Source organism: Rhinolophus ferrumequinum, chromosome 3, assembly GCF_004115265.2.
Source record: "Rhinolophus ferrumequinum isolate MPI-CBG mRhiFer1 chromosome 3, mRhiFer1_v1.p, whole genome shotgun sequence".
Classification (NCBI taxonomy): Eukaryota; Metazoa; Chordata; class Mammalia; order Chiroptera; family Rhinolophidae; genus Rhinolophus; species Rhinolophus ferrumequinum.
Genome location: NC_046286.1, coordinates 2,268,177 through 2,282,573, shown reverse-complemented (window position 1 = coordinate 2,282,573; position 14,397 = coordinate 2,268,177). Strand labels below are relative to the sequence as shown.

Below are 14,397 nucleotides of genomic sequence, written 5' to 3'. Positions count from 1 at the left end.
CTTAAAGTAATATTAGGCACAGAAAGCAAAAGTACTTTATAAAAAGCCAGTCGACTGACAGAAGTGTTGAATGTAATGAGAGTTCAGTGGAGATTCAACAGAATGAGTAACATAAATAAAGGAGCGCCTATAACTTTCTCTGCTGTTTGTTTGCATAACAAGACTGTAGCAGAGATGGCTGTCATTGTAGGGAGAGAGCCCTTTAACTACTGAGTTGAATTGTCTAGAGCAGAGGTGTCCAAACTTTTTTCAACGGTTTTCACCAAGGGCCATACGCGGTAAAATACACAAACAGCCGGGCCACTCACTCGAGGTGAAGTACGGATTGCCTCACCTGGTTTATTTAAGTAAACTAAATATATTTTTGGAATTTGCTGCGGGCCAATTAACAATGGATTGCGGGCCGCAGTTGGCCCGTGGGCCGCAGTTTGGACACCCCGTGGTCTAGAACTTCTTCAGCTGGTTTCCCTTCGAAGTTCCACTGACTTGGATCAGATTGATCTGATTTTAATAAGGTATATATAGACTGGGCCTTAATGAAAAGTTTGGAATCTAATTGTGACAGCATGCAGTCAGATCCAGGAACCCTCTAAGCTGTTTTTTTTCTTGGACCAGGAAAGGATATTATTCCTCTAAGTCTTTCAGGGTTCATTACTAGCCTATCTTTAGATATTAGATAACCAAGGTATTTTACTTGGGATAAATAGAATCAAAGCTTGTTCTTTGAGACCCTATGTTCTTTATGGCTAGCTATTGTAATAGATAAATTGTGTTCTCTTGGGAATCTAATGTATCTTAGCGCATAAGGGTAAATCATCTATATATTGGATTAGAGTAGAATTTCTAGGAAATTCAACATCATTCAAATCAGCTTTTAGTATCTGAGAGAAGTAGTTGGGACTCTCTGGGTACACCTGGGGACATCACTGTCCGAGTAAACTCTGATCTTCCCAGGTGGAAAAGCAAAGAGGTATTTCCTGTCATTTTTACCTCCACAGGAATGCTGGAAAAGGTACTACATAAATCTCTCACTGAAAAATATTGGCAGTATATTCAGGAATAGCTAATATTAGGATTTACAACCACAGGTTATTTTTATTTATAGCTCTGAGTTCCTGTGCAAATCTCCATCCTTTCCCATTGGGTTTCTTCGTTGGAAGGATAGGAGAATTACAGGGGCTTACACTTGGAGTTATAAACCCCCCTTTTAAAACGTAATCTTGTATAATGGGCTAATTCCAGCTAGTGCATCAGGCCTGAAAGAACATTGGCAAATATTAGGTAGAGGCAAAGTATTATCATTAGTTATTTTAATAGGAATGGCTGACTTAATCTTGCCAATGTCTGTATTGAAAAAAGCCTCAAGTTGTATTAGAATGTCCTATAACAAACGTTCAGTCTCAAGACTAGTTTCGTCTCATATAGTTTCTTTTAAAACCATTTTTTCACCATTTTCCACATTCATTTTAGTTTTGAGATCTGCAGAATCTGAACGATTTTCTAGTGATATTACATCATGGAGTGAAGTGTGCTGCTCATAGGTTGAGCTCCAAAAGGCTGTCACCTCCTGAGCTTCAATTCTCTTACATGTCTTGGTTTCTCTCCCCGTCTCAGTTTCTCTCCCCAGCTGTCTAGTATAACCATGAGGACGCAGAGAGCTAGCTAACTAGCCTTTATGTGCGTGTCCCCAGACGAGTCCATTATTTAATTACAGTTGTTTTGGAATTACCTGTGGGGTCACTGGCCATTTGAGGAATACCCTCAAACACTTCCACATAGATTCTTTTTTTTTTTTGGGGGGGGGGAACAGTGTGTATTTCCAGGACTTTTTATTGGGGAACAGTAGTGTGTTTTTCCCAGGACTCATCAGCTCCATCCAAGTCAAGTTGTTGTCCTTTCAATCTTAGTTGTGGAGGGCGCAGCTCAGCACCAGGTCCAGTCGCTGCTGTTAGTTGCAGGGGGCGCAGCCCACCATCCCTTGTGGGAGTCAAACCGGCAACCTTGTGGTTGAGAGCACACGCTCCTACCAACTGAGCCATCTGGCCACCCTCCACATAGATTCTTAGTCACATAAGAATACCCAAAATTTGAGCTGGAGTGAGTAAATGCCCCTTATCTTTGGAGCTGAACAAGTTCAAATTCTAATTTATGCAGCAAAAGGTTTTGTTCAGACTCACAGTAAGCAATTGCAGATGAAAAGCAGAAATGAAAAAACCAGCCACCATTGTTCTTTTCTCCTGTCCAAGTTATCTCAACTCTGTCCTTAGCCTGGGTTATCTCAATGCTGAACCTTTAATGCCACCTCAAGGATTTTTTTAAACAGCTCAAAGAAAGTCAAGGCCTCCTACCTTAAAACCGGGATGTCCAGAATTCCAAGAAAAACTCACCGAAGTTCACCCAATGTGAAGCAGAGAGCCAGTGGGATACAATGGGCTCCTGCTGGCACCAAATAAGAATCTAGGTCCTCAGGGTGGTCCTGGGTGGGCTTCTTTGGAATCCTGCCAACTGTACCAAGTAAATGTCAACATAAGAAAAACCCAAACCTATACAGAAGTATAATTAGAGTTTATTTGAGCCGAACTGAGGACAATTGCCAGGAGGCAAAATCTCAACAGATTAAGAAAATGCTGTGGAGAATGGCAATTTTGCAATTTGTTTTCTACATTAGAATCAAAGGAGCAGTCCTAAGGAGGATTACAAGAAATCCATTGGTGGTAGATTAAGGTGGTGGGAAAAAGCAAATTGAGGAAATCTCTGAGATTGGATGAAAAGTAAAATGGAGAGACACTTCTTTACATTGGTGGGTACACGCTAGTTAATAGTTGGCATTTTACAGCAGTAGAGATGGTGTTCCGGGAACAAGATAACAATGAGGGGTTCTGTGGTCTCCTGCTCTGGTGTGGTGGGTTGTGCCCTGAAGGGTCTGGAAAAGAGGATTACTTTGACATTCCAAGGGTATGTTATCTTAGATGCAAAAAAGACAATAGACAAGTCTCACTTAAGGTAAAGATTCACCTTTGTCAAGAAAGTTACAATCCAAGGTGGTGAGTAAAGACTATGACCCACTTTTAGTTAGAAAATTTTTTGTTCAGGCCTTCTATGTGGTTAATTTCAGTCTCTGAGTTTGTAGGGCCCGCCATGCGGGCCTCCCCTGAGTTTGTCAGGTTTAGCGTGTGGCCCTTTTTCTTCCACATAACCTAGAGCCAGGCATTATTAACAACCAAATGGCAAAGGCATCAATGACTTGGGAACCCTACAGATTTCCAGCAGCATGGAAAAAAAAAAAAACCTGCGAAAGGAAAAACCTGGACTCTACTTCACATGCTGAGGTTTTTTGTTGTCGTTTTTAATTTTCTTTAACGATGAGATACTTGGAAGTTAACTAATTTACTCAAGTCTCTATATCTCTAAAATAGAATTAAGAGTGTCATAGGATTCTAGCCATAAGTATTAATAGGATTATATGCGCTTAGCGTAGTGCCTGTGACAATAGTGCTCAACAGTTGCTACCTTCTCCATTTTCTTCGGGTCCCACACTCTCAGGTCTGACCTATCAAACAATCATTCTTACTGAGGTGCTTAAACGTTTGGGGACGAATACCAGGACGAGGGCATCATTTTACACGTATTGTAGAAACTATCTAGGTAGGGGGCGTTAGGGTCCATCCGTTTCACTTTCAAAGCGGAGCGCAAAGGCTCAGGCAGCTTCCGCGGCTTGGTCTGGTCACCTAGCTGATTAGAGGCCCAGACATGGAGCCTGCCAGGTCCTCATACTGCCCGTTTTGGACTCCTCCCACTACTCGCACCAGCATCCTTTCATCCTCTAAAAGTGGCCACAACAGAAGGGAGTGAAGACTGAGCATCGCGTCTGTGCACGCATTAGGGACACCGTGGGGGTATGTGACCAGCCCGGGGCTCCCCTGCTGCTGCTGCTGCTTCTCACAACCACATCCCCACAAGCTCGCAACCTTCCAGCTTCTCCCAGGCTGGCTTCCCACTCCCTTCACACCAGACTGCTGGGTGGGAAACGGGAAAGGACTGGGGGACGAGGGGCGGGGAAGGGAACGCAGCGAGGGGTGTTACTATGCAAGGCGGACGTGGTTCACAGAATCTTCTGGAAATTTAATGTAGAGCCGTGACTAAGCTTGGTGTTCTAGGGCAGGCTTGGGCGGTAGGGACACTTGGGCAGGAGTTCGTTCGTTCAGGAGTATTCCAGGAGTCAGTCACCGCCACGGAGCCCAGAAAACTCCAGAAAGTGCCCGCACCGCCCCACGCAGGGGGCGGAGCCTGAGCCGGCGAGACTCGGACTCGGGGGCGGGGCGGCCGAGCGCTGGGCCTCACCGCGGAGCTGGCCGCGCAGGTGCCTGCCCGGTGCCGCTGTTTTGCTGTTGTTTTTTTCAAAACGGGGTTAATGGAGGAAAAATAGATCGAGAGACCTTTAGACTTTCTTAATCTATCAGACGCAAACACTGGAAAGTTTTGTAACTCATACAACTAAGCCGGAGGAATTGGGTGACCAGAAGCGAGAAGGGAAGGTCCCCACAGCCCCAGGCGAGCGCGCACCGGGCTGGGAACGGGCAACGGCTGGGGGGGAAGCTGCTGGCTTCTCACCGCCGCCGCCTCACTGCCCGGCTCTAGTTCCCGTGGGGACATTTGGAGGGGTAAGCAGGTTGAAGACCCCGGGGAGTGATTCGCTCTTCTGGACTCCCTCGTCTTCCCGACCTGTGGGCCGACGCCCGACTCCTTCCCCGTGGGTCGTGCCCTCTCCTCTGGTTCCTGACTTGTCCCGACCGGGACCGGCGGGGTGGCGCCGGTGCACCTCCGCGCCAGGAACTTGCTCCGCTGTCCGAGTCTTTTTAAGGAGCGGTGCTAGGAGAGGGCGACCGGCTGGTTGGGGTTGCTGTGTCCCACTGAACTGCACCGGATACCTTAGGGGTGACCCCAGAGGACTGATTTAGGGTGCTCGATTAGAGTGAAGGATGATGATAGTTACCGTTATTCGTACCGTAAGGTTCGTCCCCCTCCCCAGCTCCCCCCCACCCCCGCCCTTAGAACTTGCCAATGTCTGCTTCACCCGAAACAACCCAGCCTCGCGTTTTAACCAAAAGCCACGCCCCTACCCACGTCTCTCACACTGGCTATCTTTTTCTGCAACTTGGAGGACAGAACCCTGTTAAACACCAGGAATAAGACTAAGTATATATGTTACCAATGAAGCAGTATCTTGGGTTCAAAATGCTTATGATACCGGTAACAGTCGCTTTACCATAGCAGCCTGCCTTCTGAGGGCTGGCATAGGGAGATAGGAGGTGAGATTGGAATCCGGTTAGATACTGCAGTTTAAAAATTGTTTTCTCACCTACAGCTAATTTTTCCTCTGGGCACCTCCGCTCCCCCAAAGTAGTTCCTTTTGCTACCCAAAAATGGCTTCCTCCAGGGATGGCACTTCACTTTCTTCGCTAATTCCACAATTCTCTCAGCCTGATCTCCTTGAGCTTACAAAGTGATTATTTTCAAAGTGCTCTGTGCGACGGTATGCAGGTAACAACATTGTATGTTGACTTCTTAATAAAACACCTACTCAATAACCTTGACCGATCTAGCCATAGGAACTCTTTATTTCCTCCAAGGTTATTTCAGGAGCTTTTCCTAAGCTCTGTCTCTCATCAAAGGTATTGGGAGGTCCTTGCCAATCTCCACCCTGTTCCACCCACCCTGCACATCCCCTGCCACCTCCTACCCTACCCCCAAGAGCCACTATTATCTGCACATGGCAGTCACAAATGCTCCTGCATCTCTAAGGGTCCTGTAGCAAATACAAATCCCCTGGAACATTGATTTAATGTGGTGGCTAGAGTCCACAGTGCTCAACTACCGTGCAGGTTAAGTGTGCTTTTACAAGCTGCCCTGGAGACCTAAGCATCTCTTAGACCTCCATTTGGGAACTTTCCCATGGCAAGGTCTACCTGTATACGCCATTTCCTGAATACTGGATTTTCTTCAAAGCCAAGTATTTAGTGAAAGGGTCGGTGGGCTTTGAGGTACACATAAGCTCACCAAGTGCTTTTATAGAATGTTGATAGAAGACTTTTACTGTTTTTGTTGTTGAAGTGAAATTCACAGGGCAGAAAATAACCATTTTAAAGTGTACAATTCACAACGTTGTGCAACCATCACCTCAACTTAGTTGTAAAACATCTTTGTAACCCCCCAGATGCAACTGAGTTTTAGAGGGGCTCGCTCCCCAAGCCTTGGGGATTGTGCGAGGCCTTTTCCAACAAGCAGGCTGTGGAGGAGATTACTTCTAGGATGCTAGCAGCTAGGGCGAGGGAAGGACGCCTACAGTAGGTCTTCCCAGTACAGGGCTGCAGGTTCCTTCCCTCTGTTTTAAATTAACAGGTAAGACTAAACCTTTGTCATCAATCCTATTGCTTATCTGACATAACTGTTTAGGACTGAACGGAGTAAAGGTAAAAGTGGTACGGACTGTAAAACCTAGGGTAGAAACATAATCCAGAAGGAGGCATGCATAAACAATCCTCCTGGACTTGGGGCAACATGGCAAAAACCTGTAAAACCTGACATGGAATCCAGGTTCAACATCTTTGCTGAACTGGAGCTTATTTTCAACCTTTAAGTAATTTTACTTAAGCCAGTACTTTTTAAGCTCCCCATTTGTTCACCTGTGAAGGTCAAACACTACCTAAACTCAGCGTGGTGGAATGAGGGTTAATAAACACGTAAAAGGCCCCAGTACAGTGTCTGGCACATAAGAGCCCTAAAACATTGGAGTCCTTCTGCTGGGGCACCAAACTCTCAATGACACCTCCCAAAGGCACTCACTGCGGGCACTTCACGAATGCTCTAAATGTGGCATTTCTATCTTAGCATCCTGTCATAAATGAGAACTATAAGCTGGGGCGTGAGCCAAACACTCATTTAAAATAGAAGTAGGGATCAGGGCCGCTAATACGCTTGTGCAAACCTCGGGAAGCCAGTGCTTGTCCCCACATCTACCTCCTCACTTCTAAGTTAGACCTCGCCTTCCCTTTCATGTTGAATCCCGATGAAATATCAGGGCTTTGGTACATGGGGTGTACTTACACAGATGAACAGCCATGACCTTCCCATCTAACTGCCTCTCTTTTGCCTGCTTCTCCAGGAACACCCCCATCCCCAAGTCCCTTCTGAGGCCACCCTTACAAGGAGGGTTGACCCCCTCACCCACCTTGAGGCCTCCATGTCAGTGGCCCTTACTTGTTCTGGACCAACAAACCCAACCCACTGCAAATAAGCAGTATTTTTTTTTTTTTTAACGCCCTAAGGATACCCTTTGCCTAAGAGAAAGGGATCACAATGCGATCATAGCCTTACTTCCCCAGAAGCAAATTACCATTCCATCTTAGACATCATGAGGAACACAAACTGAAACAGAGACGGACACGACATCACTCGACTTCTTTTGAGTTTATTTAGTTTCATTTCAAGTAAAAGTTGGTGAAAAAAAAAAAAAAAAGGACTGAGTTGGTATTGAGTATTACAAAAAATAAAAAAATTTTAAAAAGGACTAAAGATGGCAATATAAACTCATCTCTATCTTCATACTGAAGGAAAAAAAAAAGCACGTTCACAACCTCAAAAACACACACGCTGGTCGACTTCTCAAACAAGTTGCAAAGTTGAGAGCAGATGAGAAGGCAAATATCGCGCAATGCAGTGTTGAATCTCATCTGTCTCCACAACAAACGTGAGCCATCTGGGAAAGGCCTCCTAATCGACCTCCTCAATGGTGGGGCCTGACCCAGAGCCCCCCTTGGGGGCCTGGGCCCCAAAGCCACCGGCCCCGGGGCCTCCCGCCCCCTGGTACAGTCCGCTGATGATGGGGTTACACACCTGCTCCAGCTCCTTCCGCTTGTGCTCAAACTCCTCCTTCTCCGCTAGGGTGTTGGCGTCCAGCCAGGAAATCACCTCCTGGCACTTGTCCAGCACCTTCTTCTTGTCCGCCTCGCTGATCTTGCCCTTGAGCCCCTCGTCCTCCACAGCGCTCCTCATGTTGAAGGCGTACGACTCCAAGGCGTTCTTGGCAGACACCCTCTCGCGCTGGACCTCGTCCTCGGCTTTGTACTTCTCGGCGTCCTGCACCATGCGCTCGATCTCCTCCTTGCTCAGGCGGCCCTTGTCGTTGGTGATGGTGATCTTGTTGGCCTTGCCCGTGCTCTTGTCCATGGCCGTGACGTTCAGGATGCCATTGGCGTCGATGTCAAAGGTCACCTCGATCTGGGGCACGCCCCTGGGGGCCGGGGGGATGCCACTCAGGTCGAAGCGCCCCAGCAGGTTGTTGTCCTTGGTCATGGCCCGCTCGCCCTCGTACACCTGGATCAGCACCCCGGGCTGGTTGTCCGAGTAGGTGGTGAAGATCTGCGTCTGCTTGGTGGGGATGGTGGAGTTGCGCTTGATCAGGGCGGTCATCACGCCGCCGGCCGTCTCCAGCCCCAGCGACAGGGGAGCCACGTCCAGCAGCAGCAGGTCCTGCACGTTCTCAGACTTGTCCCCCATCAGGATGGCTGCCTGCACCGCCGCCCCGTAGGCTACCGCTTCGTCCGGGTTGATGCTCTTGTTGAGGTCGCGCCCGTTGAAGAAGTCCTGCAGCAGCTTCTGCACCTTGGGAATGCGGGTGGAGCCCCCCACCAGGACCAGGTCGTGGATCTGGGCCTTGTCCAGCTTGGCGTCACGCAGGGCCTTCTCCACCGGCTCCAGGGTGCCACGGAACAGGTCCGAGCACAGCTCCTCGAACCGGGCCCTGGTGATGGACGTGTAGAAGTCGACGCCCTCGAACAGGGAGTCGATCTCCAGGCTGGCCTGCGTGCTGGACGACAGGGTCCTCTTGGCCCTCTCGCAGGCGGTGCGCAGCCGCCTCACGGCTCGCTTGTTCTGGCTGATGTCCTTCTTGTGCTTCCTCTTGAACTCCTCCACGAAGTGGCTCACCAGCCTGTTGTCAAAGTCCTCCCCTCCCAGGTGGGTGTCCCCGGCGGTGGCCTTCACCTCGAAGATGCCGTCGTCGATCGTCAGGATGGACACGTCGAAGGTGCCCCCGCCCAGGTCGAAGATGAGCACGTTGCGCTCCCCCTTGCCCGTCCGGTCCAGGCCGTAGGCGATGGCGGCCGCCGTGGGCTCGTTGATGATCCTCAGCACGTTCAGCCCCGCGATCACCCCCGCATCCTTGGTGGCCTGGCGCTGCGAGTCGTTGAAGTAGGCCGGCACGGTGACCACCGCGTTGGTCACCGGGTAGCCCAGGTACGCCTCGGCGATCTCCTTCATCTTGGTCAGCACCATGGACGAGATCTCCTCGGGGTAGAACGCCTTGGTCTCCCCCTTGTAGCTCACCTGCACCTTGGGCTTGTCGCCGTCGCTGATCACCTGGAAAGGCCAGTGCTTCATGTCCGACTGCACCACCGGGTCGCCGAACTTGCGGCCGATCAGCCGCTTGGCGTCGAACACGGTGTTCTGCGGGTTCAGCGCCACCTGGTTCTTGGCCGCATCCCCGATGAGCCGCTCGGTGTCGGTGAAGGCCACGTAGCTGGGGGTGGTGCGGTTGCCCTGGTCGTTGGCGATGATCTCCACCTTGCCGTGCTGGAACACCCCCACGCACGAATAGGTGGTGCCCAGGTCGATGCCGATGGCCGTGCTTTTCGCCATGCCGGCGTCCTGCTCTCTCGCGCCGCGCTGAGGTTCGGGCCTGGTCAGCGGCGGCCGGGGTCCGCGACCAGAAGCTCGGTCCTCTCCGAGGCCGGAAACCGAACGCCCGTAACGCAGGGGCCCGTCCGCGGAGGCACTGGGTCTGTGGGAGCCGCGCTCAGGCACACCGGACAACGCGGCGAGAACCACCTCCTCTCCGCAGGCTCGCTGCTCCTCCGCGGCCCGCGGCTCCGCACTTGTAATTCCTCCTCGACCCCGCCTCTCCGCGCTCCACCCAATCACCGAGCTCGGCGGGGACGCCTGGCCGGGAACCTTCCAGGGGGTTCTCCTTGCGTCCTGCCCCCAGGCCGCCTCGGGCCAATCAGCGTCCTTGATGCCGCCCCTCCCAGTACTCACGGGGTTTTTCTGGAACTTGTTGCGCGGGGGAGGGGCGGGTGGATGTGGGGGTGGGAGGAGCCTTTGGTCCACGGGTACGCGGGCGGTCTCCTGGTGAAGCTAGGAAGGGGGCGGGGGCGACGGTGGTGACGCCGGTTCCCTTAGTCGCGTTACAATGGAAATGCCGCCTCTGACCTCACGGCTAGTGTGGAATCTGGATGCAAGTACAGGGGCCGGCTCAAAGTTGTAGGACGGGCGGGTGGGGGGTGGGGGGGATACCGGCTGCGCTGTGTGGATGTTGAGGGATCCCCACCGACAACGTTACCAAACTGGAACGAAGGCGGCGGGAAAATAGGTGAAACTGGAGGGTTGATTGCAGTGGTGTGGGAATAGGCAAGACTGGCAGGTCCTAGTTTGAGAAAGTGCTGCAAGGGTCTCTAGTTCAAGTTTGAGGTATGGGGTGTTGGCTAATCAGTGAAGGGGGATTCTTTGAGGACCTCAGGGTGGATGGGATTGGAAAGAGGTGGGGGAGCCCATCTCTTACTGTCTCCACATAACAGGATTTTATTGGGTAGGTTAGACAAAGAGACTGCCTGGAGCCTACCACCTCACCTGAGAAAACTTGTGAGGGCTTGAGTGGATTTCTGGCAGCCAAAATTTACTTTCACAAATTCTTGATAGAAGGTAAAGAAGCCCCAGAAGGCAGCTAAATCGAAGTGTGGAGATTGGCTCGTGCAGAGACCAGAAGGTAAAATAATCTTAGTTCAACAAGAGACAGGTACAATCTCACAATAAAAAGTATCACAGACATTGGACAGGACATTTGAGTCAGGACCTGTGAGAACTGAAAATAGTTACATCCACTGCCTTCCCACTTCCAGGTGGTTAAGAATACTTTTGTCTACCTGTGGAAAAACCATGGAAGCATTACTAGGAAGAGATACTTGTACACCACAAGGATACTTGTACACCAAGTCAACAATGGCAGCATAGTTGACAATAGCCATGAGGTACAAGCAGACCAAGTGTCCATGGAGGGGATGAGTGAATAAAATGTGGATACACATTGGAATATTATTCAGTCTTAAAAGGGAAGGAAAATTAGACACATACTATAATATAGATGAGCTTTGATATTATGCTAAGTGAAATAATCCAGTCACAAAAAGAAAAACAGTGTGTAATTCCACTAATATGAGCTACCCAGGGTAGTTGAAATCATAGACAGTAGCGTGGTGGTTTCCAGGGGCTGGGGAGAGGGGGGAATGGAGAGTTGTTTAATGGGCATAGAATTTCAGTTTTGCAAGATAAAGAGTTCTGGAGATTGGTTGGACAACAATGTAAATGGACTTACTAGTGAACTGTGCACTTAAAAATGGTAAATTTCATGTTATTCGTGTTTTACCACAATTAAAATTCATAAAATAGGGGCAGCGGTTAGCTCAGTTGGTTTGAGTGCGATGTTTATAACACCAGGGTTGCTGGTTCGATCCCCGCATGGGTCAGTGTGAGCTGCGCCCTCCACAACTAGATTGAAACAACTACTTGACTTGAAGCTGATGGGTCCTGGAAAAACACCCTTAAAATAAATTTTTTAAAGTTTTAAATAATAATAAAATAAAAATTACTCTGCCAAGACTTTATCTCATTTTTTTCTCAATAGGCCTCGGAAAAACATGGCTGCTGCCAAGGGAATAGCCATTGGCATCGACCTGGGCACCACCTACTCGTGCGTGGGGGTGTTCCAGCACGGCAAGGTGGAGATCATCGCCAACGACCAGGGCAACCGCACCACCCCCAGCTACGTGGCCTTCACCGACACCGAGCGGCTCATCGGGGATGCGGCCAAGAACCAGGTAGCCATGAATCCCCAGAACACTGTCTTTGATGCCAAACGCCTGATTGGCAGAAAATTTAATGATCCTATAGTGCAATCAGATATGAAACTTTGGCCTTTTCAAGTAGTCAACGAAGGAGGCAAGCCGAAGGTATTGGTGTCCTACAAAGGAGAGAAAAAAGCTTTCTACCCTGAGGAAATCTCTTCTATGGTACTGACTAAGATGAAGGAGACTGCTGAGGCTTTTTTGGGCCACCCTGTCACCAATGCTGTGATCACTGTGCCAGCCTATTTCAATGACTCGCAACGCCAGGCCACCAAGGATGCAGGTGTAATTGCGGGTCTTAATGTGCTAAGAATTATCAACGAACCCACAGCTGCTGCCATTGCCTATGGTTTAGATAAAGCAGGTCAGGGAGAGCGACATGTCCTGATCTTTGATCTGGGTGGAGGCACATTTGATGTTTCCATCCTGACCATAGATGATGGGATTTTTGAGGTGAAGGCCACCGCCGGGGACACCCACCTGGGAGGGGAGGACTTTGACAACAGGCTGGTGAGCCACTTTGTGGAGGAGTTCAAGAGGAAGCACAAGAAGGACATCAGTGAGAACAAGCGAGCCGTGAGGCGGCTGCGCACCGCCTGCGAGAGGGCCAAGAGGACCCTGTCGTCCAGCACCCAGGCCAACCTGGAAATTGATTCACTTTATGAAGGAATTGACTTCTACACATCTATTACCAGAGCCCGGTTTGAAGAGTTGTGTGCAGACCTGTTTCGGGGCACTCTGGAGCCTGTCGAGAAGGCTCTTCGGGATACCAAGATGGATAAGGCTAAAATCCATGACATGGTTTTAGTAGGGGGCTCCACCCGTATACCTAAGGTTCAGAGGTTGCTGCAGGACTACTTTAATGGCCGAGAACTTAACAAGAGCATCAACCCTGATGAGGCAGTGGCCTATGGGGCTGCAGTACAGGCAGCCATTTTGATGGGGGACAAGTCTGAAAAGGTACAGGACCTGCTGCTGCTGGACGTGGCTCCCCTGTCGCTGGGGCTGGAGACGGCCGGCGGCGTGATGACCGCCCTGATCAAGCGCAACTCCACCATCCCCACCAAGCAGACGCAGATCTTCACCACCTACTCGGACAACCAGCCCGGGGTGCTGATCCAGGTGTACGAGGGCGAGCGGGCCATGACCAAGGACAACAACCTGCTGGGGCGCTTCGACCTGAGTGGCATCCCCCCGGCCCCCAGGGGCGTGCCCCAGATCGAGGTGACCTTTGACATCGACGCCAATGGCATCCTGAACGTCACGGCCATGGACAAGAGCACAGGGAAGGCCAACAAGATCACCATCACCAACGACAAGGGCCGCCTGAGCAAGGAGGAGATCGAGCGCATGGTTCTGGATGCTGAGAACTATAAAGCTGAAGACGAAGTTCAGAGAGAGAAAATTGCTGCAAAAAATGCCTTAGAATCCTATGCTTTTAACATGAAGAGTGCTGTGAGTGATGAAGGTTTAAAGGGTAAGATTAGTGAGACTGATAAAAAGAAAATACTAGATAAATGCAGTGAGGTCCTTTCATGGCTGGAGACCAATCAACTGGCTGAGAAAGATGAGTTTGATCATAAGAGAAAGGAATTGGAGCAAGTGTGTAACCCAGTCATCACAAAACTTTACCAGGAAGGATACTCTGGGCCTGCCTGTGGAACAGGGTATACGCCTGGACAGGCTGCCACAGGCCCCACCATTGAAGAAGTAGATTAATCTTATCTGGAGCTGGAGGGTTCTAGGGTGCTTGGAAGATGAAATTTGTTCCCATCATCTTCATACATTATGATTTTTGAATTGACTGGACCTGAACCTAAATTAACATCATTTTGGGATTCTGGTGGAGGAGTCTCGTGTGTCATCTTTTCATACTTCAATGTCCTGTTTTTGACTCTGGAATGAAACTCTTAGGAAATCTAGGCACCTCTTTGAACCATATGACGAATTTGAATGTAATTTATTTCTGGCCTCCCCAACTTCTTCTGTGTGGATGGTTGCCACTCAGTAAATTTGTTCCTAAAGCAAATTACTTCTTGCATTTTTAAACTGGGAGTGTATCTTGAAAAGTAAGGAAAAGGAAAGTTCATGGAGAGAGATTGTATAGTTTCATTGTGAGCCAATTGTGAATGATTTAGCTGGTAAGGGCAAAGTTGTGGGCTAATTATGAATGATTAAGCTGGTAAGGGCAAAGTATTTAAATTTTCATGAATTAATTTTTTCAAGCAGGAAAATAACTTTGGATCATCAGGCACTTTTAGCTCCAGCTAGAGCAGTTGCCTCGTATAATTACTGCTTATATTCAGTGATAGACCAGTTTAGGTGCTTAAGTGCTGGGGGTACAAACTTCTGCTTGATGTCCTGATGTCGCCTATAGGTGAGGTCTAGGAGATCCAGCGTCTGTGCACTCACAGGGTCCACTATTACATCCTTGACATGCAGA

The 14,397-nt window shown here is 49.5% G+C and overlaps 2 protein-coding genes across 2 annotated transcripts in view; one reads left to right on the top strand and one right to left on the bottom strand.

Annotated features, from left to right (window-relative positions):
• Positions 1–9,862, bottom strand: part of LOC117018018 (heat shock 70 kDa protein 1) — a 34,006-nt gene extending 24,144 nt beyond the window's left edge. The window contains exon 1 of the mRNA XM_033098684.1: positions 7,780–9,862. Within this exon, the coding sequence (XP_032954575.1) occupies positions 7,780–9,696 (1,917 nt within the window). The 5' untranslated portion in view covers positions 9,697–9,862. The remainder of the gene's footprint in view (positions 1–7,779) is intronic.
• A 512-nt stretch (positions 9,863–10,374) lies between these two features.
• Positions 10,375–13,986, top strand: HSPA1L (heat shock protein family A (Hsp70) member 1 like). Its single transcript, XM_033098698.1, has 2 exons — positions 10,375–10,426; positions 11,735–13,986. Exon 2 carries the CDS (start codon positions 11,748–11,750, stop codon positions 13,671–13,673), a length of 1,926 nt encoding a protein of 641 aa, XP_032954589.1. The 5' UTR covers positions 10,375–10,426; positions 11,735–11,747; the 3' UTR covers positions 13,674–13,986.
• The last annotated feature ends 411 nt before the right edge of the window (positions 13,987–14,397 follow it).

Excerpts from the sequence above, each read along its gene's own strand:
- HSPA1L (XM_033098698.1), top strand. The coding sequence starts at position 11,748 with ATGGCTGCTGCCAAGGGAATAGCCATTGGCATCGACCTGGGCACCACC.